We start from the raw sequence: 27,754 nt of genomic DNA, 5'->3' as shown, positions 1-27,754 counted from the left end.
AGTTTTTATATTATAATATGATAGAATATATTTTTCACAAACTCAATCTCTAACTAAGATGTAGACTCTCATAGAGCATCTGATGGAGAACGGTAATGTCGATCATTTCAGCAGTGTTTCTGAGTTATATAGGTACTATATTTTACAATCCTGTTCTTTCACAGCCTCAACTGTTTTCTGAATTAACATTATCTGTTCACTATTTTCTCCACAAACCACTCCAAATATAGAAAATTCGAATGTACAATATTCATAGTAATTTTCTAACCTGCACTCCTTCAATGCCAAAAAACAATTTACAAATTTAATCAGTTTGACCCTACAATTCCATTTTAATAATAATAACTGTTCCTTTATAATAAATTTGACATTAGAAGAAACAATATCTATAATTTTCTATCCTGTTCCTTTTTAATAATAGTTCATTCGTAAGAAATGTTTCTTCATAATAGTTTTGACCTTAAAATAAAAGATATTCATACTTTTCCATGTTGTTTATTTTTACATATTCCTAACCTATGAAGCTGACCCAAAAATAAACAATATTCAACATTTTCCATCTCCTAACCAATTGCTAACTTAAGGCCAGCTCCATTCGCACCCGTCCGACCTAACCTAACCTAAAAGTTGACCTTGCGTTCGCGTTTTGAGGCGGAGCTCACACTGCTGCTAGAAACCTGCGTCGTTGACGACTCAATAGTGGCTGACGATGCAGTTTCGGCCAGCAGCGATCTGAGTCCCTTGACGCGCATCTCGCGTTGCTGGCCTCGCTCAGTGAGCGCCTCCATTTCGGCGTCGAGGTCGGCCAGCCGCGCCTTTGAGGCTCTCGCACGCGCACGCGCTGCCTTCTCAGCTGCTGATTCCTCCAGGCTTTCCGTCATCGATGTCGCATTCAGAGCTGTCCATTTGGTCAGGCGCGGCACCTAACAAATTAGGTTATTCGATTAAAATAAATAAATTAGACTTGAAAACAGCTTGAAACGTTTTTCGTTAAGGTTTTTGATACAGCCTACATATCAACTTCTTGGTGAGGGCTACTCTTATTAATTTATCTGGGAATAAAAAATCTAAGTACCTTGTTTTAAAAACTTCAATTCATAACATGTTTCAACATTTTCAAGTGAGTGAATGGACTCAATTTGAAAATGGCATAGACATGTCCAAACATATTGTGAATAGAAGTTTTAAAAAAAAGGTATTTGGATTTTTAATTTCCAGCCTACATATCTTATCTTGAATTTAAGTATCCTCACTTATATACAGGAGAAAAGTTGCTCAAGGATGCCCTTATTATTTTATATACAAATGTTATTTACATCAGTGGCATTTTTGTAAAAATAAACAACACAGACCCCGTGTCCTCCCAATATCTTAAAAAAAGCTTTATGGTATAAATCCGAAAAAAAGTGTTTCTCTGATGTATGTTAGGCCTGAAGGATTAAGACTGGATTCCCACATATTAGTATCAAGAGTCGTCCAGGTTCAGTGAAAAGATTCTTCTCATTAGTTCTAACGGACTGTGCATACTCACTTGGCCGGGCTGAGTGGGAGTATACACTTATACCTATACCTATACCATTGGAACTGATTGGGAAGAACATTTTCTCCTAAGCAGACACGGACTCTAACACTGATGTGTGGAAATACAACTTTACAGTAGGATCTGACCAGCTGAACTGCTATCAATAGTTCCTATTGATAAATATTTATAATTCTATTATTTGTATGAAGCAAAGAATGAAAACTGTTTATTGTTAACATTGAAATTGGACGTGATCACTATCAACAGAGTTATAATATTTCAGAAAGTCAATTTTGAGTTTTCGCACGAAAATAGATATAATAATGCTACCGTATCTTACTTGATTCAAAAAGTCATGACATTGAAGACCATTTGGAAGCTAATAGAGTAGAGAAAATAGAAGTAGAGATAAAATATGAGGAGATAACAATTATTGATAACGATTGAGAGCCAATTGAATTGGGAAAGACAAATCCAACCATAAACTAAGCTTTATGTTGCAATGTGGACAAGGACAAAATGCTTCAGAAATAAATGAAAAGGTTATAATTTTTATTAATGATGCAGTAGCAGATACTATAAAATTGCATTATTATTAAATTAACTTTCATAAAACATTTATAGGCTACTCAAACACCATATACGTTAATCATGATCTACGGTAATGTGAAATAACAATTATTATTAAAATTATGAATGGTTTTAGAGATTCGCATTAGACTTATGTAAAAGTTTCAATTAAGCAGTGCTGAGGCGTCTTCCTATGCACTACAACAATTCAACAACTGTTGAAAAATATTAATTGCTATTATTAGAGGCTTGGGCAAATCATAAATAATATTTCATTTGTAATTTTGATAATAATTGAATATCCATTTCGATTTGGGGCAAAATACAAATTATTAGTTTAAGATTGAGAGTTCTTGAACGAAATAGAAAAGTCAAAAATTAATATATAGATTCCTTTGAGAAAAACGCCTTAATTAATAGCAGCAGCAGATTAGAGTGATGACTACAGACTACAGAGTGTGAAGATGACTACTAAGCCAACATTAGGATCAGAAGAGGCATTTAATTTGAAGCTGGTTAGCCATGAAAAAATCCTCAATTCATTTCACTAACCTTGAAAATTCTCCTTCTATCTCCAAAAATTGATCCTCTACTGACCTTGATAGGCGTTGAGATCTTGAGAAGCTTACCGTACCAAAAAGTTTCTTTAGATTTAAAATGATTAGGCTACTTCTATGTGGTCTTATGTGGATTTAAATTGAATAACGAATAGTTCTGTTCTGGGAACTTTGGATTTCACTGTGAGTAATGTATCAGTGTGCGAACATTACCAAAGATTACATTAGAAAGAGAAAATTGTAATGATAATTTTTATTCAAGTAATGGCAATTTTATAACAAAATAAGGAGACAAGACGAATCATATTTTATTATTATTAATTGCATTTTGCCGGCCTTTATAGAAAATGTCATTTTTAAATGAATCGGAAGAAATTTTCCTTCAAGTGAACATTAAAATGAGTTTAGAATTGATTTTTGAGATTTTATTTGGTTAATTCGTAATGTATTCAGCAAGCTATTAGCATCCATATTTTAAGCTGCTCACCTACATCAACTACTGGTGATACCTAGTTTAAGCTTCAACTGAATCATGAAGTATCAAAATCCAAGTTTTTCGATTTGTTATGAATTTTGTTACTGGAAGCGGTCCCATTATAAAGAGGTCTTGATATAAAGTTCAAAGAGAAGTGATACGGTATATTGAAAATATTGTCAGAGATCGTGTGAAAATGATAGAAAATTTATCAAAAACAAAATTAAAAATGATTAAAAACCCTGACGACTCTCAAGCAACAGAAGTTTTATTTCCAATAAGAAACCTTACCAAAATATTAATTATCCTAGAAAAATATAACATTAATGATTGAAAAAATATTATTATCGACTAACAAAGTATAAAATAGAAGTTCCAAATGTTTTGATCAAGTTTCAAACTTTTCTTGTTAATTCAATTTTTGTAAACCCATTGTATCATTATTATTATTATTTGTTGAAACCCTTTAGATGTTCAACTACTATTCAAGGGAAAGCGTGCGAGTATAGAATAATATTGATGATGCAGTTCAGCTGATTTTAGAAGTGGACCTGGAACATTAAGAACAACAAACAAATCAACAATACCATCCACCTTTTTATTGCTTTTCTTCAAACACAAGTATTTTCCAAAGACTCGATTGAGTTATTGTCCTCATGTTCTGCACTCAGGTCAACTAAACCCTTTTTACTACTAAACCCTATAATAATTATTTTTTAACACATACAATGTTTATACATGATTAGTGTTTCATAGTGAAAAATGAGAATATTTTCAGGTCTTACAATACAAACAAATAGGCTACTAATACATTAGAAGGAACAATATTGTAAGAAGTCCTATCACGTAAATGAATTACATGACAGTGTATTCTTTGATGGTATAATCGAGAACTAATATTCATCATTTGAGTAGTTTAACTAGATTGAGATCAATAATTTTTGTTTAAAAATAATCTCCTCTCAAATTAGTCAAGTAAATAATAATAGACAAACATCACAATAAATGCAAATTTGGGAATAAATAATTTGAAAATAATTAAGGTATTCAATAAAACTTGCCACGATCACAACTAATAAACAAAAAAAGCATAATCAAGGGAATGGTTTAGACAGCACAACACAAATCAACTAATTGAAAACTAGAACAACAACTAATACGGTACCGTGATTGAATTGTGTGTTCTACCAAGTATATTTATTTACAATTTCCTCTTACTGTATGTATATTGTAATATATGTAAGTTAAATGTTGTACCAAGTCTATTTATATGATATATTTTCATAATACTGTATGCATTTATAATATATATATATATATATATATATATAATATATATATATATATATATATATATATATATATATATATATATATGGCTCAGGTCCGATGTCAGAGTTTTAAGGTTGCACCTGATCAATTTCAGGGTCTCTGAAATATTCTAACGACTGTTAGGCCAATTCAAATTAACAGTTTAATATTCTTTCAATTGCGAGTTCAGGATGACCATGAATATCAATCAGCTCTTTCAATCTGGGTCAAAGAGATGCAATAAAAATATCTGGGAGTAGTTGTTAATAAAAATGTTGGAGCACTAAGAGGTTGATGGTTTTTGGCGAAATTACAAGTAGTACTTGAACATTCAAATTCGCTATCAGGCTAATTTTAGTTGGCACGACAAATTTGAGGTTGATGATTCTATTAGAGCGCGGTGACCGGGCCACAATTTTAATTAGGTCAAATTCGTACTGACCAAATGGATATATTTCATTGATATGAACTTGTGTCATTGAATAAGTTACATATTCGAATAAACTGTAGAATATAAATCATTGCTTCATTGATTTAATGCCAGTAGTCAGTGGGTACACTGAGAGTAGGATATCAAAACAATCCAAATCAAATGAAACTGGCAAATCTGAAAAGATTGAAAAATACAGTACGTAGATAGAGCTACAGTACTTCTAAATAATTTTCAGAATATAGTAGCAATTGAAAGTAAATTTCAAGGCGACAAATGTATTTTTCATTTGCAAAATATCAACTTGTAATCTTTAAAAAGTGGTGAATATGCTTAGTTTATAGTACATGCTTAGTGTGATGAGTAATTTAAACCAAATTCCAACATTTATACCTAGTCGTGTTATAACTTGTAATTGCATTGGTATATTTGTTCATGATGATCTACTCCTTATTTTTTTGTAATATTTTGTATGGTTTGTATGTTAGCGAAAATACAAATTAAAAGAAATAAAGCTTATTAAATTGAAAAAATAACTATTAAAAAATGCATTTCTAAACATGCTACAAGCGTACACTACTCTTTAGAAAGGTCAAATGGAGAGAATAAAATTGTAGTAACAGTACAAGCATTCAAATTATTACTGGACACTGAACAAAAACATAGATTACTCAGAAAATTCCATTGAAAATATTCATATTTTGGAAAGGTGATCATAAATTAATTTACATAAATATTTGTCATGATTTTGTGTGAATAAAACAAAACTAAAAATTCGTCATGGTACGGCAATAAATGGATTGAGTATGCATATTAAGATGCGGTGAGTTAACTAATAATTTATAATTTAACTCATTTGTATATTAATATAAAAACTCATATTTAAATAATATAAAACCAACAGTTACTGATTATGTGTAAGGTGAGCGCCAGTTAAAAGTTTGAGTTGAAATGAAAATTCAGCAGGAATCTGCAAATGAAACTGTAAGTTAACTGTCGGAGGGTTACAAACAGACAATTACATTTATTTTACAAACACATAATTCTTTTTTAAAGCCTCACTTGATTTATGTGAACAACCTAGATATGATTCAAATATTCACAGAATGTGACTTTAAAATAAACTCAACAATCCATTCGAGAGTCCTGTAGCGTAATTTAGGAGTTTGATTATGGTTCCTTATTAGTCCAGTGTATATAGACATAAAAAAGGGTGTGCTTGCAATTTATATTGTAGTTCCGATTTTTTAATATATTATTTGGATACAAGATAGAAGTCCAGGACCAATTTCTTCATGCAAAATTTCCTTGTGCTAGATACAGAGTGGCCCAAAAACTAAATACGCCTTAAAATACGCCACTCTCTATACAAGGTTTTTGGGCCACTCTGTATCTAGCACAAGGAAATTTTGCATGAAGAAATTAGTCCTGGACTTCTCTCGTGTATCCAAATAATATATCAAAAAATCAGAACTACAATATAAACTGCAAGCAATAATGAATATAGTGACTGGACTATATCTGCTTAACGTACTGTATATGCATGATTCAATGAATGAATATTAGGCGCAAGTGATATTGGAGACGTTTTCGATTATAAGTGGTGAGAATTGAGTGAAGAGGTAGTTGTTTATAGAAGTAACTAGTGAAGCTTCTTCAACAAGTGAAGAGTTTTAGGATGGCATTTGATTTGAATATGAATAGATGAATCAAGAATAGCGTAGTTCTACAAAACAGAATACATAGAAAGAAAGTATTCACTTTAAAATATTCAACCTACAAAATGTGAAAATTAGAAAATTTTAAAAATAAGTGTTCAAAAATGTCACATTACATCCAACAAAAGAATAACTGTAAGATATCTTTATAGTTGAAAAAACTGGACAAGCATTCACTGAATAAAAATGTACACAATGATAAAGTTCATCTAGAAACATCAAAGGTATCAGCAATTTTTATTACTTCGTCACTTCGAGGTTTTTTTTAAGTACCTCGTACACGACAAAATAATATAATTCAGTATAATGATTTATGATGAAGAATGGGCGGGAAATTTTATTGAAGAAAATATTTTTATTATTTATTTATTATAGTTTTATCAACTATTTGGTATACAGTATTTATATTTCTTTCAAGGAAAGTAGAAATAGAACGCTTTTTATATGATTCTTTTCCCAGACTACTTTTCATGTCAGTATCTCTGGAAGAAAAATAGTTTACACCTACCAATAGCACTATCAGCATATTTAGTACCAAATAATTTATTCCATCAAAGACAAAATTTGACTCTTCAACAAATATCCTCACGTTTGTCATGAATCGCAAGTAAAATATGAGAATACAATACAAGTGACTGATGAAAATCAACATCTTAATTAAAGAGAAATAATGATAATTCAAACTGTAATTGGATTATCTGATTCAAAAGGCATATAATAAAAGTATCCTCCATCAGATACGATTTCAATCTATTTCTTGTATAAATTTAATCTATATTTCTTCCATCAATTGTTCTTTAACATGTTTTCGCGCTTACAAGGCCTGTCAAAAAATTGAAAGAAGTCATAAAAAACAGTAAAACTGAGAAACGATCATTGTACTCATCAAATGTCTTGTACAAGAATGTCCAAAAAATAATATTAAGTTATTGAAAAGAATACAAGAGACAAACGATCATTGTGCCTATCAAATGTCGTGTACAAGGACTGTCCAACAAGTAGGAAGAAGGTTCTAGAACAGTACAGGACACCCAGGTGGCAACAACAGTGTCACGCAAAAGCAATCCTACCAACAGAGGCGTGATTGATCACCACGAACCTTTTTAACGCGCACTGTTACCACTGAATGCTCTTCGCCCAACAGGTCGGCGCGCTGCCGAGCCAGGTTTACCAACCTGCGACTGTTCTCCGTGCGACCAGAAAGCTGTCAAAACAATTCGCCAACAGCTCTACAGTCAACACTCAACCATCTATGCTTTCAACTCAACAAACGACCAGGGTCTCAATACATGAATGTCAGAAACGTCAAGCATCTTTGAGCTACCTGCACTCATAGGACATTTAAAAATTCCTTTTTTGTGAAGCATATTTTGTGGCTCTTATGTGGCTGATAGCCTAAAAGGGCTGATGATGAAATGACCCTGTTTTCAGGTTTGAAGCGTTTTATTCTACTTATTGTATGGCTGAATAATTATTTTAAATGTGGTAGGTGGCAGACAAACATTCAAAATGAGTAATATATTGACGAGGGGGAAATAGTGGATATCCAAATTGGTTTGGTAAGTACCTATCTTGAAAACAACATGATTTCAAAAAGTCAATATTTTGGATTGACTGTTGCAAAGAAAATTGTATTGCATATTATATTGTAAGGTACGTTTGAAGATAATCAATAAGTTAAAACAGTGGTTTTAATAAAATCCTGGACTGAGAGTGTTAACCGACCAAATAAATTTTGTCTAGTAATATAGAGAACCTATTCAAGAATTTATACTAATAGAAGCACTTTTGGCCAGTATAAGATTTTTATCTGATTTAAGTGCATTTCTGAGCTCTACATAAACTATAAAAAATATTCAAAGTCAGAAATTTTAGGTAACCCGGTTTTTTCTAAACTACAAGTTTTTTATTTATTTGTTTGCTCTTCAGTAAAACTGTGTGGAATAGAGTCAGCCGACAACATGAAATTGAAGCAGTTGGATAAGGAAACTATGGTTGTATGGTTGTAAGAAAAAAATGGCATGTACTATTTGAACGAAATTATGTTAAAAATTAAAGCTAAATAAACGAAAAAGAATAGGACAAGACTTGTAACCAGGAAACTAATTTGTTTGGCGTAAATATACCGATTACCATAAGATTATGTGAGGCTTGCCAGATATATTCAATGAATGACGTTTCAAACATACAAGTAATCAAACCCTTCATAACCAAGAGATACACATATGAGATTATGACTGCAATTCTTATGGAATTTGAGTAAAGTAAGGGAGGAGGCTATTATTGATTAGCATTTTGTTAATCTTGGTGTTGTACACATACGTTATTCATTGAAGTTGTTATAATAAAAGTTTATAAAGCTTAATGATTTATTTACAATGTGCTTTATGTACACAGAAGAGCAATTCAACTTGATAAGCCGAAGAATTATTAATGAAAACGAACTGGACTTCAGCTCTCATTGATGCTTCGCTTTAATAATGAAATTGACCGGGAAAGATATTTCATGACTAATAGTTTTCTATAACACTCATGCATACGTTAATGGACAAGATACAGAGCCTCGCAAAACATAACAGGGTTAACAAGTGAATATAATAATTGTAAATTCATCTCTCTTTATATTATGATGAGGCACACTTTCATTAGTGTTATCGGATTGGTACGTTAAACTGTCGATCCCGGCCGATATATAACAGTCGTGAGGCCCATTGACTGCTTAAATTATATACTCAAAAGAGGAGGAGCTTAAGTCAGGGACTCCTCGCCAATAAAATCCGTTATTAATAGGGTAAATTTTCTCCATTATGCATTTCTAAGTTTCGTGCCTACTAGTGCCAAGTTAGTACTGTACTTGGAACTCAAAAATATCGCAAGCACAAAAAACTCAAAACGCACATTCAATAGCTAAAAGACAAGAATATCCAAGATGATATCTAGAGCCGGAACCGATTATTATTATTATTATTATTATTATTATTATTATTATTATTATTATTATTATTATTATTATTATTATTATTATTATTATTATTTAGACTGCAAGGATGGGTTGCACACTGCATACTGCACAGTCACACCAATAACCGGTAGTCAGCTGATCAGCAACTGATCCGTGATTCAAGTTGAATACCGGTTATTGGTGCAGTCTAACAATTATTATGCATGATCTGATTGATTTAATGAGTAATTAATTATCAAAACTGTATATATTGATGTTTTTCAGCCGAAGATTAAAACCAGCAATCAGTGATTCATTATTGGAATAATTTTAGTGATTACCCAGGTAAATAAGAGTTTGATTTGACATGCAACTACTGACCTCCTCGTTGAAGTCATCAATGGCCGACTGCGCCTTCCTCCTGAATGTGCTCACTTCGTCGACCAGCTTCTCGTGCATCTTGCCATTCACGCCCACTGTGTCCAGCAGCTGCTCCGAGTAGTTCGCCTTACGTCTGCGTCCTAACACAATATCATCATTATTCATTCATTTATTTATAGCATTATGTACAAAAACTTGAAGTATATTGATCAAAATTACATCATATCTAGGTTTGGAAGCAAGAAATGGCGTTCAAATGATCCGAGAATGAACAAAACATTGAGAGACATACATTTTATTAGCAACACCAGTTGCATCTATACATCTTTAGAAAAGCGGGGAAGCATTTAAATAGCATTGTCACACTAGTATGTATTACCATAAAAAAAAATATAGCACAATAATATATTCCATGGTATAGGGCTATTATGCTCCAATGTTCAATGTTAACTTGAGCCGATATTCCTAGTAATTATTTTTTGTGAAGCTATAAGTGACGCTGTTAGTCTTCTCATAATGTGCCGTTCTTATACTCTCACCTCAACAAAACAGTAATAATATAATAGAATAGAATGACTTTTGGACAGTAATGGCAAAGTTTGGACAGTGATGTCCACTCTACCACTTAACCACGTTGTTAGCAGAAAATACAAATACAATGCAAAATGTACAGAGATAATAAAAAATAGAAACAAATTAATAAACAGTAGTCGACAGTAATCGGAACCAGTTGACAAAAAATTAGCTTGTAATTTGGAACATCAACAACCTATGCCATGGGCTATCTTTTTATGCTACCTTTCCTCTATGGTATTACTTTGTTAAACCACGATACCGGTACTTTCTGATTAAGTATCTCCAATGTGCATCATTATTTCATATGGAGCCGAAACTTGCTTTCAGCATCATCAGATGGCATATGAGAATAGAGAATAGTATGAGTATAGAGAATACATAAAAATTAAAGTAATATACCGTATTAAAAATATACGAAACTATTAGGCTACACATATTTCTGTGAGTGATTTCCAGAGAACTGATCAACGAACTTCATTCCACAACATTTCTCAGGGGAGCAAAATAGAAAGTTAATGAGAAAATAGTCAATGATTGGTAGTCAAGATGACAATAGTCAATTGACAATGACATGAAATTTATTTATCTAGTTTGCACAGCATTTGAAAATGTTTTCAATTATCAGAATCTCAACAGTTCCCACTCTTATGTTGGGTTGCAACAAGAGCAATTAAACATAATACACGATTAGCATAGAGCTAAGTTACATCAGATCAAATTATCTCGTTTATACAGGTTTGTGCAACATTATTGTTGGTCAAATAGATGAGCAATTAACGTTGAGTGACCAAGTTTAAATCGAATCAGATCAGCTAGTGTTTAAAAACTAAGAGAGAATCTCAGTTGGTCATGAGGGTGGGCAACTAACATTGAGCGACCAGGTTTGAACCAAATTGGATATTAAAATTCTTCTCCTACAAAATAAGATGCTGAGGCTTCTATGCAGATGCAATACAACATCGTATCGAGAAAGCTGTGCACCTTTATTCAAGAAAATGACAGTAATGACCTTCCCAGCTCTTTATGTGCATTTTTCGATTGTATTTGTACATTCCAATATTGAAATATTTGATGTGAATAGGGATCACCATGTTTATGACACAAAAAACCGATACAGTCTGAGAGCTCTCAGAAACTCTATCCTTATATGGCTGTGAAACTCTATAATTATCTGCCTGTTTTTATTAAGACTTTGAGCAAGACATATTTTAAAATGAAAGTGAAAAAAAATTTATAAATGATACACCATATAAAGTAACTGACTATTTCTCTATAAATTGGAAAAATTATACATAAATACAGTATCAAAATTAATGTATGTACTGTATTATTTCTGTCTCTGTTCAAATGATATTTTATTAACTTGATTCTATGATATTAGTCAAATCTAGACGTTTTGTATTGTGACTTTGATATTTTGTTCACGACGTTGACCATGTATTGTTGAAAATGGCCTTTTCAATAAAGCAATTTCTATTTCTATTTCAGCTAGTGCTTCAAAACACATAGAGAATCTCATGTTATCACTTTCTATCACAGCACTGTTACTATTAAAATGAATGGCATAAACAGCCAGCTGGCGAGGAAGAAGTCTCCCTTATACTGGTACATCATAGGAATGGGATGCTGACCTCCAGTGAGCGCCGACTCGAGTTCGCCCTCTAGCAGGGACTCGCGTGCGGCCGCCGCTGTTGCTGCTTTCTTCTTGAGCATGCGCTCTGTGGACATGGACTCCAACTCATCCTCGAGCTCTTGGCGGGCAGCGCGCGACGCCTTCAGCCGCTGCAGACTGGCTCCCACGTCAAACTCCTCATCAGCCGCCTCCATCAGTGACGATCGCCCGCCTCCGCCTCCGCCACCGCTGCTCTCCGCACCAAACGGCGATCTCACATAAAAGCAACATCACTAATCAAACATCTAAATTGAAATCACTTCGCTTATATGGGCTACTTTATTCAAATAAAAACAATATAAAAACTTTTAGCACCCTTCTATTAAAAACTTTGAAATATTTTAACGACTACTTTCGACCATAGGTCATTTTCAAATGTGAAAAATAAACAAATTCATCTTTCGTTTCATATTTTTTCAAGTTTTTAATAAAAGGCATTGAAAGTTTTTATATTGTTTTTATCTAAATTGAATTTTTTTCAATGTTTTCCAAAAATCATTTTCCTAGATTGCAGAGTTGTGTAGAACTTTAAACCAAACTACAGTATTGCAATGCGGCATTCAACTTACTACACGATGCTAAAATAAACTTTCTAGCCTAAAATTCTTATCCAACTAGTTCTGTATTTGGTTCGGTTGTCTTTAGATTTTTCTTGGAAATTAGGGATACTACTTGAATGAATTCATGATTTCCCTGGCCCATCCCAAACTCTTGCGCAAGCAGACGTGGAATTAATTAAATTAAAGTCGTTCCTTAATGAACGCGTTAGAGTACGTACGGATTAAGAAATCAACCCTATAAGAGTTGTATGGAAATTAGACAACGGGGTGAAAATCTAGCACAATTCAGTCAGTGATGTATGGTACACTAATACAGTGATTTCAATTGTCACCAAGGTTCTAACACTATGTACCGTACTCGAGCCAAAAATATAATACTGTAATATTAATAATAGAATGGCTTTTTTATTTTTTGACGTATTACTTGACGTTTTGGTGGTTTATTAGTGTACATATTGTTCGATTTCAAATTCAAAATTCTGAAATAGAGTTAAAATTGAGCTGAAACTCACTATACCTATCATCATAGGCAAAACAATACAAACTGTTACTTTGCCAACCAGACACATAATCAATTTTTTGCAAGTTCTGCCTAAGCTTATCACCTGCCAGTTGGAAGATTGCCAGTTTGAATGGAAAAAAATCAATTCAGCAGAGTTGAATGATCAGCAATAATAATAAGTGTCCATTTGACACTATAAAGGACAAGGAAAAGAAAGGCTCTACAGCATATAACACATTTTCAACGCATATTTACTTTAATAAATAAGATATTTTTGAATCAGGAGGTATATGCACAGCATATCATGGAATCTTTAAATTAATGCAAACATAGAAATATACTTTTAAATTTTGTAAGTTATCCACCATCTTGCAGCAAATCAACAAATCCTCGATAGATGGAAATTACTGAGGTACTGCATTTATTCAAATAATGATTATTAAATCGAATCATGTTTTGTATCAATTTTATGTTTAGTTTAATTATTTGTTAAAGTAAAAATAACAACAATATTGAATCGAAGAGAGTAAGAGAAATTTTTGACACTTTATCAATTCCCAGCAGCAAGCAACAAATAAGCTCTATTTTTTCCTTTGACATGCTAATCATACCTATTTCACTCACTGCGTTAACTCACAAAGTGTTATTTGCCGGTAGTGCCTTTTTGTAATTGAGAATATTTATTTTATTGGTTTGTATGTAATTATTTATGGCAAATAAATGAATCTGAATATGAAATAATAATTAAGATTCTTTACAGTGAATTTTCTAAATTACACACACACATAAAAGTTACTGATTGTGGATCTGTGGTGCAAAATAGGGGGCAATTGTTAGGTCTTTCAACTATGGTTACACATAAATAAATAAACGGTATTTGACTAGTTCCATTGAAATAATGTTTGCTGGAGAGGGGTTCAAATGTGATATTTGACTATATGTTTGTTGTGGTTTCATTGAAATAAAAGTTTGTTGAATTACCTCCTGGAGAGTGGTTCGTCGGCTGCGAGCCTCTCAGCAATGCCACCGCCATACTTCCTGTCGAGGCTGTCGACGACTGGCTTGTAGTACTGCTCGCCGAGGTTGTAGTTGCAGTCGTAGACCCGGGTGCGGGGTCGGCTCCATCGCCGCGTGTCCGACATCTTGTCGATTATCTCTGCAACACAATCAACACTTTCATATTGCAAGTAAAACAATAACAGTACAATAGAACAGGGAAACCATCAAGCTTCATTCAGACAAAACTGAAAAGCTTGAAAAATTATACAATAGTTTATTTATAATATTTGGACGATTTGAGACGAAATGAAGAAATATAATAAGTTTTGGGGAATAGCCTGTTTTTTTCTTTTCTGACTTTTGTATTTATTGTTCTATCTTTTCTGACTATTGCATTTTTTGCTCTATATACTGTAATTAATTAATAAATCATCATCATCATCATTCATCCATCTTGGACTAGGCTTGGTGTCCACCGCTTTCTCGATCTTCCGATGTCTCGTTTCCCATCCAACTGCAACTACCAAGCTTGTAGTGAAAGACGCGTTGGTGGCATATGACACAGGTGATTTGTACACTTCAATCTGTATTGCTTTATTATTTCTGCTAGAGGTTGCACATTGCACTCACTTCGGATTATTTCATTTTTCATTGAATGATAAATGAATAAATAAATAGTGGAATGCAAGAAACCTATCAATCAGTCGCCCAGCAGTCAAAATTTACCGTTGTGGTCTGGCTACAATATACAACCTATATTTAGACTTCAGAATCTCCAAAATCCATAGCTTACAATATTACAATAAGAATTATACAAAATCTATATCTGTATAATATGGTAAGTGAGAAATTAGCATGGAGAAATAAAATGTGAGGAAGTTATTCAAGCAACTAAAAAGATTTCTTATTCGAAGTTCACAACTCATTGAAAATATTATTACTGTGTAAAACATAAAATTGAGACATATCACAGACATTGTGCAACAAATGCAGTTGAAATCATTTTAGGGGTCACTCTACATTTATTTCGGGTTAGCTGGTGATGTCAACACAATAAATGCTGGAGTGTGCCAAAAATTATTGAGCGCATTGATGAAGCAGAAAGCAGTACCGGTATTTCTCTTCTGCATGTTAGTAACGGTTGTTTGAAAATCGCTTTCAAACTAGAACAGCTCAGCAGTATTCGCAGTTTGCACATGCCTCTCAAGAGAACTTTCTCTTGAAACCCTAATTGTAAACATTTAATTTTTCCCAATCGTGTTTTGAGGAGAGAATCAAAGGTTGCTTTACATAGCCCGATAACCGAGTATCCTTCCTTTCTGGAAGGTTTAATAGTTAATGGAAATTAAATAGTTTTACAATGCATCGTATTGCTCATATCGAACTATTCTCAGTTATACTCATTACATGAATATATCACTAGAATGTTTACATTACCAATATTGGTACTACTTACAACATCAATTATTATTAGCTTCAGTTGGTTATTTAGAATTGAATAATCTATTCAATAATATAAACATTTTGAAAATTTTAAAATGTTCAAAAATTTTACCTATTTCATGCCAGGTTATTAAATATTTTGAACAATATAAACAAATGTTCAATCACCTGACCTGTTTTTAGTCTATTGCGTTATCTGTGAAATGAATAAGAACAATGCATTTCAATAGTTGATGTTTTTTTCATAATTCACATTCGATTTGAAAATAAATATAGAAAAAGGGCTTGGATTTTGATATTTTGATTCAATAATTCTCCAGATATGGGCCTGAGTTCAATTTAATTCATGACTATTTTGGGATATGAAGTGTTTCAATTGATAAACCACTGTACAACCATTGTTACTACGCTAAACTTGGAGTATTGTGAAAATTAAAAAATCTGTCTATTCTTATTCCTTTTGTTGACTGAATTACTAATTAAATTGTACACACATGTGTTTAAGTTCACTTTTAAAAAATTTGCAGTTACAATGGGAAAATAAGTTTTCATAATAATAAATTTACATTATTTATTTGACTCGGGACCATCTTTCATTGAATTATTTGTTGAGTTTCTTGTACAATTTCCCTTAACACTTGTTGAATACTCCATAAATCACCTCTAATGAGTTCTAGTATGACGCCCTAATAGAAAATTTATTAAATTATCGCTCTCTTTATCCAACTGCCGCCCCCCCCTTGCTAAGAGGCCACGGGGAGTTTACATTCTGAATTATTTTTACAACTAGACGCCTCCTAGTAAACGAGACCAGTCACAAGTCTCCTTGAATCCCCTCTATAATTAGACTCACAGTTTTTCTGGGCCATCCAAAATCTGGCCAGATGACTGCTATAGACCTACTTCCCCCCACCATAGCCTACTAGATATCACTCATAAACACAGACAGATCTGATAGGAAATGTCTTTCTCTTAAATGTATGACTCAAATGTCTAGCGCAGCCCAAATAAACACAAAATAATTGTTTATGCGAAAATAGAATTAAAATGTTAAATTAAAGATCTTAGTGGAAATAAACAAGACATGTTAGTCCTCTATACTATAATAATTTATCATTTTTTATAAAGATCCTTGTATATTAGTTACGGTACTCAAAAAATTTTAAACGTTCATCAAATGAAAATAAAACTCAATAACTTATATGAATTCTCTTAAACTCATATTGGAGTTCTTTTAGTTTTAATAATTTCTTAATTTTTTTCCGTAGGGTTTGCTTATTGAACTCCGGAACAACTAACAGACAATTATGAGATTCAAAATCGCATAACTGCCAGTGCCTCAAATTCTATGTAGAACTGTAGGTGCAATCATCTCTTATGATTATGATTATGATCCTTCTAATTACTCATGCAACATTCTAGGACTAATGAGGAAATTATCAATCATACTCATCAAATGAAAGTAATAAGAGTTTAATGAATTCACATTTGAGAATAGGCTACTAATTTCAAAAATATATTGGTAACCCTCGCTTTCTATTCAAAGACTAATTATCATCCGAGCATGAGAGTAATGCTGGGCTTGAACCGACGCATCAGCCCTATTAACTTTTTTTTAAATATCTATTATTGTTAGACTGTTCGATGGAAGGGATAATTAAAAATTTGCAAGTTTCTATTACGTTACAAGAAGCTTGTAATAGGCACGGCACTACACTAGTAACAGGTATCAAACAGTGTATCAGTACAAACATTAGCCCAGCTAAAGTGGAATAAGATGTTGGAAGTAGCAAACAGCAAGAGGAAAATCAGTTATGGTTTAAATATAGCAAGCGAGATAAAATAGTTGTTTCAACCAAAATTTTAGGAAGTGGGCAATAATTTAAAACTATTAAGCTTAGAAGTTGCAGTTGGTATGTATGAACACCTATCATTATGGTCTAGTTCTTTTTTTTATAGAAGTTATACTGTCTGTAACACACATTGGGTGTGATACTATTACAACATATCAATCCAAAAGTCCCATTTAGATTAATTGGTGAAAATAAAACTTTGATCACTTTATAATAATTATGGAAAATTATAATAATAATATATCATTATCATTAATAATAATTATGGAAGAAAACATCAAAGTTATAAGTATTTTAGATTCTGGGCATCATCTGAAATATTAAATTCATCATGTATTCTGGAGAAAATTGAGACGTAATTCTACATTTTTCAAAATATCGTAAATATAAATTAATTTGTCAGCTCTATTTGCAACTGGAGTTCATTGGATTTACGGTCAACCTATTTCTGTATTCAGCAGCAGCAGGCAGAAAAAATATTTATGACTTCCTTATCCATTAGACCTATATACACCCATTCGTCCCCACGATTATCAGACTGAAAAAAAACGTATTTTATCATTTTTCTTCTATTACGATAATACATTAGCTTAAAAAGTTACTATTATTTACTCGCATAACTCACAGTTGAATAAATAAATAATTCACTTTTGATAGCTGATGACAGAGAGTTTGGCTTGTAAAAGAGAGTAATTAATTTTTATCCCAATTTCATTTTTATAAGAGATGTTATATGAGATCTTTAGTTACAACTGTAATATCAAACAATCAGCTTCATATGAAGTAAATAGTAAGTAGGAAATAATTTGTCTTCTGGAGTTTAGTTTTAATATTATTTTCCTCTCAAGAATCACGTTCGAAAAAGCAGGAATGGCAAGATATGACTACAAACAACATATTATCAGGTCTGTAATTTACTTAAAGTAGACCTGCATACAAATTGTTAATGATTAAATCAATTAAAACCCCCTACATGGACATTGTATAACCAAAAGTATAAAAATCTATTACATATTGTGAAATTTGGCGCCAAATTCGAAATGTTGATCTAGTGATTCTGTTCATTGAGAGAACCCATGTACAGTACAGTAAAAAATGTACAGTAAATTTATGCAAAAGTGCATTCAGTTAAAGTTGAGATGCATATATCATTAACAGGATGAATACGGTAAATCTTGGTGAAATAATTTTCAACTATTAGTCAAATGGAATGATCTACACTGTGAAACAAGATCAAAGTCAATCACTTGTGACGGATTTTTATAGCAGTGAAATGTATAAGCGAAAAAATATAATCTATAATCAAACTATAGAGCTTATTCAACCTTTGTAAATTCCTTTTAATGTTGAGCAGATGAATTTTTTAATGGAGTAAAGGTACCTACTATTAGAATATGAAAAGTTGAATCAGTTTCACATGAGTTTACACAGTCAAAGAGTAAATTCCTCAAATTGTAATATTTTGGAAGTTATACAGGTGGAATGAAATAATGTTGAATGTTAACATTTTTCGAGAAGCTTATTAATTATATGTAGTTCATCCTATTATATTAAGCGAGCAATTTCTGTATATATTTATATAATTGATTATTTATAGAGTTATATGGTTATTTATTTATTTATGTCCAACGGATCTCGAAAACGGCTCTAATGATTTTCACGAAATTTGGAACATAGTAGGTTTATGATATAAAAATTCGATTGCACTAGGTCTCATCCCTGGGAAAATTCGCTGAAGGACATGAAAAGGATAATAGTTATTCATTCTTGGATAAACAGATGATAATTTCGTCGTCTGTCGATAACGGAAGATGCGAGTGCCTGTGAGGGAGAGAGACAGAATTATGTTTAGCAGTTGAATCAATCAGCTTATCTCACGAGAAATATTTTCTAGAAATTTTAATCGACTTGATCGAAATAATCTGATTTGTGGACATGACATGGTATACAATTCTAAATTGGAGTATATCATAATTTTCAAAGTTAATCATTATTTTACAGTTTTAAGTGATTAGTGAGTGTTATTTAATTTGGTTTGTAGACAATCTAAATTAGAACTTTTCTGTTTTCAAATGTTTGGACTGAAAATTGGACCTGAATTCAAGTGTATGGAACATAACCTACTTTTTGGACTGTGCCTGTTAGTCCTTCCCCAATCATTTTAAAGAATTGCGTTCTGTTTATCAATAAATAAATAATAACGAGCGAAGCTCGGTGCCCCGATATTATTATATTTAACAAATCTCCATTCCATATAGTTCCAACCTATTAATAGTTTGGTTGAACACATAAACAACATTTTTCAACAGACAATGTCCTTGGTCCTTTCATTCAGTCGCATTTCCCTCTCATTTGGATTACAGGTACCGGAAATAAGTGTTGGAAGACTACCTACTCAAGCAGATTTGAATTGCGCGTTTGTGGGCATGACGTACTACACACATACAGCACGCGTCCGGTTTTAGCTCAAGCACCACCAACTTGATCTGGTGAAGCCATCGTCGTCAGACAAGAATAGAAATAAACACTACTTACACAACATTTCAAACAAACAGCCCACACTAAAATGCACGGATTGTCTGAGGCCTAAGCACTAAATAATAACAAAAAAAGGTTTAGAGACAGCTGCACTGGGCCTACAACTCTAGAAGGGCTCAAATGGTTTCACAGAAGGTTTGAAACATAATTTAGTCAAGTTTCAAGATATTTAATTATAACCTTAATAACAATAATGAGAATCTATTGCAATAACTTCAAGAATCGACATATATATTATTAAATACACTACTATCAAAGTGCAATACCGTATGCTTACACAATAGTTCCGGTAGTTTACACCGTAATCGAATACTCTCCACCAATAACATCGATTCAAGATAGGAGCTTTCATTAATACAAAGACTGGGTATTCGAGAGGACCTAGTATTTGAGCCCTTTGTAAGATAATGATTGGATTTTGAATCAAGTAATAGTAATTCATTTCATTGGAGACCAGATTCTTTTTTATGGGTTGTTTCATGGTTTTTACTTTACTTTGTTTTTATGTGCACATACTTTTGATGTTCTAAGTTCTAAGTTCTAAGTTTTGATGAGCTAAGTTCTCATGAATTTGATTAGTGAAATATTATTATATTTGCTGTGAGTTGATGAAGAGGGACATTAATTAGTCTAGAATTGAGTGAAGAGAAAAAATTGCTAATAAAATTATTAATTTATTGCAATTCAGATCTTTATTTAGAGTCAATTGACATCTGACATGTCAAAGTCGAAAGCAATTTTTTTTTCAAGTTGAAGATTCGATCATCTCTTCCATTTACCAACGCACAAGTAGAAGCTTATGTGGGAAAGATGAAGCAAAATAAATGCCATTGTGAATTATTGTGTTCCAAGATTAAAGGAGGCAATATTTTCAAGACATAACATTTCCAATAATAATATTCGTGTACAAGTAACGCTTAATAAAACATTCTGATATGACAATCCACGAACCACCCAACGACAATAATAATTATTGTATCTGTCTATATTGATCAAACCAACATGAATTTGAAACTAGAGGACAAAGCTATCAAGTGTGAAGAAATGTAAGTGATCGAGTTGGATGGGGACCAAATGTAGAAATTCGATGCTCTTGAAATTCTGGTTTGGGTATGGTGTTAGTGGATAGTAGTGCAAACTAAAATTAAAACAGAAATGGAACACAATATTTCAGATTCTCGCATAATATATTTTAGTATTTTTTAATTTAAAAATGATTTTTGTGTGTTTTGAATTGTAAATTGAGTGTGTAATTGATGAATGTTAAGTGACACATAACCTAGCTACATTTGGACTGTTGTATAAATTAGAATTGGAACCATTTTGGGCTTCTAAGCCTGTGGTACTTTTCTGTAAGTGTGTAATTCTGAATGAGTAAATAAATGAATAATAACTTAATAACTGAAATAACTTAATTTATTCAAAGTGCGGTGATATTAAGTGCAATATTTGACTATAATTTTGGTATTTTAATCATTATAAATTCAAAATTTCTAGCTCATATATATTTTTGGACAGAAATTGAACTTTAACTTTCCTCAGTAACAAACCTATAAAACATAACCTATTTTTTCGGACATTTTATTATTTATCAAAATTTGGGAACAGAATAGTTTTGGGCTATGCCTGTTGTTCTATCCCGATCATATTCATTATGATTTGTAATTGTATGAACAAATAAATAAATAAATGAATAATGAATACCGCCCCAATCATCAGTTACTGACACTCTTACAGGTGATCTCAGTCAAGGTTCTTCAACAAAAATAAAGAATATGAAATTGCCTGAATTGAATTTTCTCAAATTCTGTTCACTATCATCATCATGAACCTAACACACCTTTAGCCTAATTGTTGGTATTATATTGCTAGCATAGGTAATATTCTATTAGTGTCATTCTTTGTCTAAGGTATCATGATTTATTACAGAATTGGAAGCATTCAGTAGGATCTCTTTTAGAGCATATCCATATTACAGGCGTTTTGTCCTAGCTGCAGTAAATTAATAGGCTACTGCTGCAGTGTATGTAGACCTACATGAGTTATAACATGATCGCGAAAACAGGATAATAGGCTACATACTACACATTACTTCACATATAACAGTTCACACTAACATTAGGTATAATAGTTGACCTACGTATAGAGAGAAAACAGATGACAGCAACGTGACGGAAACTTTAGCAACTCCATAATTTTCCCGTCTTTCGCTAATCGCGTTGCTATCAAACAACTATGAACAAGTTGTATGTGGTGGAAGAGCAACTGCAGTTGTCGTTACACAGTCAATACCCATACCACCATACCAGTAGACCTCTGTATAATATGAGCAGCTTGATGGCGGTGTATAGCCTACTAATGCTAGCAGTCATATTCACATGAGACATTTTTCGCATGTAGGTACCTCCTACCAGAGACAAACAAATATCCAAACGAATAAAACAATATTAGTATTCCGTTTCTCTAAGCTCCTACTAACATATATGCAAGTTGAAATATTTGGTTAGGGAAAGAATATTTCTCAACCTGGTACCAGAAGTGAGGCAATATTAAAATGAGGTTTAGTGATCTAACATTACATTTACCTCTCACATCCTTATCCTTTTTCAAACTTTCGCGCCTCACTTCAGCATAATCGACAATCGGCGCCTTCACCGGCTTTTTCTTAACCACTTGATCTCTCATTACAATATTGATTACGGTATTATTGAAGAACACAACCGAGAGCTTAATCCAGATGAGCTGATAGGCCGGATGAGTTAGGCCTGCAATGAATCAACACCGATCACTGAATTCTATCATTTTCTGGCCAATAGCCGAAGCGCTCTCAACGCAGCTTGGCAAGCGGTGCTTTACTGAAGCAGCTGATCGCATTGTTCACATTCACTGCGTGTAATGACTCCAGTAGGCTATTCGTGCAATATACAACTGATGTTCGCATCGCTGAAATTTGCAGATATTGTGTACGGCAATCGGCAACAACTGACAGTGATAATAAGTGCACCCACTAGGATAAGAGTAGCATTTTTCCATTAAATGCATGCCGTTCTATCCATGCCTAGTATTTGCATAAATATGCTACTACTAAAAAAGAATGAACAGAATCACCAATTCAAAATTTCTTGAATCAATACAGTTCGAAACGTATGTATTCTATTTGTCATTTCCGAGCACTAAAATATTTCTTCTGAAAAAAGTTCAACAATACACAACTTTACTGAGAAAGCACGTTGTATCTTTCAAACAATAATCATAAAGTGAATAAGAATGAAGATGAATTGATTTGACGCAGTGCATTGAGAGAAAACATAGATTAATGACAAGCTAAACCAATAAAAAATGAATTATTATAAAGAAGCATGTCATGATACGATTGATTCGTGGCTGAAAATAGATAGACAGCAATTGACAATAGGAAGAATTCTTTCGGAACAATCTTGATTGAACTGAAGTTTTTTAGAAAACAACGTACATGCTACTCAAGAATTATCTAATTCTAATAGCAGCTACGGTAATCAATAGAGAGTCATAATTTATCTTCAAAGCAGGAATGTATTATATAGGAATGTAAAGCATACAACATAATATGTGCTTGCTAGAAACAGTGTTTATTGTTTTAATATTGTTAAATATAGGCCTACTAATAGTGTTATTAGTAATACATTTTATTTATGCGTCTACTTTAGAAAATTTTTCAGTTCAAGTTTATTATACTAGATTCCAAGTCATATTTTATGTGAGAAGTAAGGACAAGATATTCATTTGCCTCCCTACTGAGGTTCCATATTATCAATCCATTTCGAAAAGTAGAAAAATCGAATGAGATTCAATCGAACGATGCGTTGTAAATCAACGAACGGTGAGATAGAATTCAGTCAGTGCTATCTTAATAAGTATTTTTAGCTCAGAAAATGTTAAGGACCTGATTTCAGTGGCTGGCAGCTGCCTGTATTGGCACAACAAACAACTTATCGCCGATGAAAATTTACATCTCTGTCAACAAAATAACGATTTCTTGTTGCAAACAAGTGTTCTCTACCAGATTACACAAATTTAGGACCATCAAACCAATAATGTCGAACAGTAATCAGTAAGAAATCTTATATCACTGAAAAGTTTTAAAGTGGCCGTTTACCCGAATTCTAGACATTGTATTTGAGCAAATGGGTCCTACCTCCAAGTGCTCAGGGTGAACATCATTATTGTTGTAACAAGTCCACGAGTCGTCAAGTGTAAGTACCAGTACCACTTACTGGAGAGGCTTTTATGTAGGCTGAATTTTGAGTCTACTAAATTAGAAGACAATGCTTCCTCTATAGGCACTCAAATTACTGTATTTACTTATCGATAAATAACATAAAATAAAAATTCTCAGAATTGACCAGGATGTAGATAAAATTTCCTAATGACTTTTTTAAAGTTAGAATATCAATTGCAAAGAATCTAATTATGGCTTTTCCTCTTTTATACTAGAATTGTTTACTTTTGTCACAAAAACAATAATATACATGTTCAGAAAATTCTCTAGACTTTTTTACCCATTTTGAAAGAAAATTCTGTTAATAGTAATAACTAATTGTTTTCTGTGATGCGCTTCTAGATAAAATAAAAATAAGAAGCATTGATTTGGAAAAAATGTAATTGAAATTGAAAAAAACTATTAATACCCTTAGCAATAGTAATCCTTCTAACTGACAGCTCACAGATGACAGACTACGGGTACTCATACAATACGAATTTTTATTAAGAATACTTCACGTCAGTAAAGCTTTCACCGTCTTCGGGTAAAGCTTTTCAATGACATTTACCAGTCCCAAATTTCATTGCAAGTCAGAATGTGACTCAAATACATGTATTTATAAGAATTGATTAGATTATTATATTGCAAAACATTGAGGATTGAATATAATTATTTTTATAATTATGGCGAGATAAAAATGTGATTTGATAAATACCCATTTCTGTTAGTAAAACGTGGGTTGATTCTTTTCATCAAGCTTTCAAAACCCGCCACAATTATTGTAGCTTAGCTATCTAACAAGTCATATATCTATTTTCAGGGTAATATTCTGTCCAAAACGTGTATTTCCATGCAATTCTGAAATGCTTATTATTATAAACCATTATTCTTTATATTTTTAATTTCTTTTATACACAGTGGTGGCAATTATTTGACTGATCATATCCAAAACGAATGAGATAATTAAATTTTGATATCATAATAAAAATACAACTATTGCAAGGGTTTGGCAGGACCCTCAATTATTTGTATTGTGAATAAAAATTTTGATTTTGATTTGGAATGCAAATGCAATATGTTATAATAGCCTACAAAATACTTGAATCCAAGTTTCAGGTAATTCAAGATATTATAGTTGATTGTGATAGGTGCAACCCCGCATATGAGTCCTACAATAAGTCATTGCAGGGAATAAACAAACTTGTTACATTTATATTGAAAATGTTTCAGCAACTACTTCATTTGAATAACACTGGAAATGATTCTCATTTCTGTTAGTAGCCTCTCTGAAAAACTTCGAAAATAGGCATTACAGTTCTTTTTCTTCCAACCAATTGTACCAGTAATTTAGGAGAAAGTATCTTATCTTGGTTTATACTGATATAAATCTTATAAACTATATTGCATCATTTCTTTTCATTAGTTTCTATTTACATTACATTCCTAATTTCTATAGTGTATATTTCAACCAAATTGCCTCGTTCATTGTCAAAATGAGGGCATTGCTCAAAAATGTTTATTGAGGCTTTTCTAGTCTCTTGAGGACTTCCATTATGTAGATGATATATTATTTGTTTTAATTATTTCATTTTTGGTCTGACCTGCACATAGTAACAAACGAACGATTTCCAAAATAAGTGATTGACTCAATCTTAATGAAAACATTTTTTAGCCCGCTCTAACCAAAGTGCTTACCGTACTCATGTCATTACCGTATTCTAGTCCGATAATTCTATTTTTATCTACACAGTCTAGTGGACACCTATTCCAATTTCAAGACCTTATCTCTCTTCGCCCAATGTAAATGTTAAACGACTCCACATTGAAGGAATCCACTTGGCAAGCATACTGCTACACTCTGCAGTTGGCATAAGAATGTCATCAATTTGGCAATGCTTTAGATGAAATCAACTAAATACAATTTGCGTTAGGGATTACGATAGTAACTAGAGGAAGAAAATGTGAAGGTGAAGTACATGTTTCGGACTTACCTTGTTTTCTGGAAAGTGAGGAAAATTCGAAACTCGCACTACTCGCTCACTGGATGCAAGTCGTGGCACAGCTTGGATGGCAACTGGGAATTTCTTTCTTTCAGTTGCCTTGGTCAGAGAATCTCCGGGCAGCGACACAAAATGCTCTCCAATCCACAAATAGATCTGCCTTCCTCCTCTCGCTCTCTCTCACTCACACACTGGGTCCAGCCAACACACACAAAGTTTCACTATTAGCAATTCACCCACATGCGTGCACATTGCAAGGTTGCAAACATTCAAGTGTGAAAGTTGTCATATTATTTTCAAATTGTACCCACTGCCTATAATTGTTGGTAAACTGTAATAAGCTAGTTAAGTAAGCATAGGATTCCCACATATCAGTATCAGACTCCGTGTCAGGTTCAGTGAAAATATGCTTTCCATGAGATGAGTCTATTCTCACTCAACCCAGCCGAGCAAGTAGGCCTATTAACAGTCCCATAGGAACTCATGGGAAGAAAAGGTACTTTCACTGAACCAGAACCAGACATGGACACTGATTCTGATAGGTGCAAGTCCAGCTTTATAATGATAACATGCTTTCTTAGTTTCATGGATTTTCTGATGCCTTATGATTTGCAATATAGTTAAAATTCAAACTTCTATTTAAAATATTCAATATTATCAATTGGGGGAGGATTCAATGTTGTCACAAACTAATTAATTGAAATGATCTATGAAAAATTAAATATTATCAATTGGGGAGGATTTAATGTTGCCACAAACTTATTAATTGGAATGACTAATTTGAAGAATTCGCGGTAAATATAAGGTGGATAAAAAAATGAAAGACTTGCTATCACAACCTTTTTCAGAATTATTATTATGATGTTCCACTTCCCAAAATCAACTTATCAAGTTCTAAATGCATTGTAGGCCATTTGACATATATTGAAATATAGTCCAGTCAAGGAATGGTTATAGAGGGAAAAGTTGGGAAGACAATTTTTGACCCCGCAGTTCTGTTTAGGGTAGTGAAGAGGTAAACATATCAAAAGTCCACACCCCCTTACACTTAGCACCCCCTGTGCTAAAGGGGTGGGGGTGGTTTAAAGGTACAATTTTTTGGTTTCTCGCATAAAACTCAAAAACTATGTATCCTAAGGACTTTACTATCAGATAACAAATTAAAGCTCATATAATTTCCTACAATATTCATTTAATAACTTTATTTCTATCCCCTTTAGTTTTCGAAATATCCGCTCTTGAAGGTGTGACATTTTTTAAAAAACCACATTTGCCACCAATATCTTTCTATTTCTGCTCTTAAAACTTTTTAAAAATTGACGCCAAAAAGCCATGCTGATTATGTGCTTATAAGGCATTAAATTCTCTTCAATTTGATGTATAATTTCACGCTTTTACGAATTTCCCTACACCTTTTGCAACAGCTTTAGTGTTGAGTGTGAAATCTCCATTTTTGCAACAATAGA

General features: G+C 32.7%; 1 protein-coding gene across 5 annotated transcripts; it reads right to left on the bottom strand.

Moving 5' to 3' along the window:
• Positions 1-26,581, bottom strand: LOC111043538 (virulence factor-related M protein). 5 transcript variants are annotated; one of them, XM_039430751.1, is made up of 6 exons: positions 26,280-26,581; positions 14,197-14,371; positions 12,113-12,366; positions 9,906-10,045; positions 7,683-7,787; positions 1-923 (listed from the first exon to the last, which is right to left on the bottom strand). In XM_039430751.1, exons 2-6 carry the CDS (start codon positions 14,355-14,357, stop codon positions 621-623), a joined length of 963 nt encoding a protein of 320 aa, XP_039286685.1. In that variant the 5' UTR covers positions 14,358-14,371; positions 26,280-26,581; the 3' UTR covers positions 1-620. The 5 variants fall into 5 exon arrangements, with proteins under 5 accessions (XP_039286685.1, XP_039286683.1, XP_039286686.1 ...); XM_039430749.1 differs by lacking the exon at positions 26,280-26,581 and adding an exon at positions 22,634-22,833; XM_039430753.1 differs by lacking the exons at positions 1-923; positions 26,280-26,581 and adding exons at positions 3,372-3,675; positions 22,634-22,833.
• Between the last annotated feature and the right edge of the window lie 1,173 nt (positions 26,582-27,754).

Source organism: Nilaparvata lugens, chromosome 6 (assembly GCF_014356525.2).
Source record: "Nilaparvata lugens isolate BPH chromosome 6, ASM1435652v1, whole genome shotgun sequence".
Classification (NCBI taxonomy): Eukaryota; Metazoa; Arthropoda; class Insecta; order Hemiptera; family Delphacidae; genus Nilaparvata; species Nilaparvata lugens.
The sequence above is the reverse complement of the archived record's forward strand: the minus strand, read 5'-3'. Positions and strand labels throughout refer to the sequence as shown.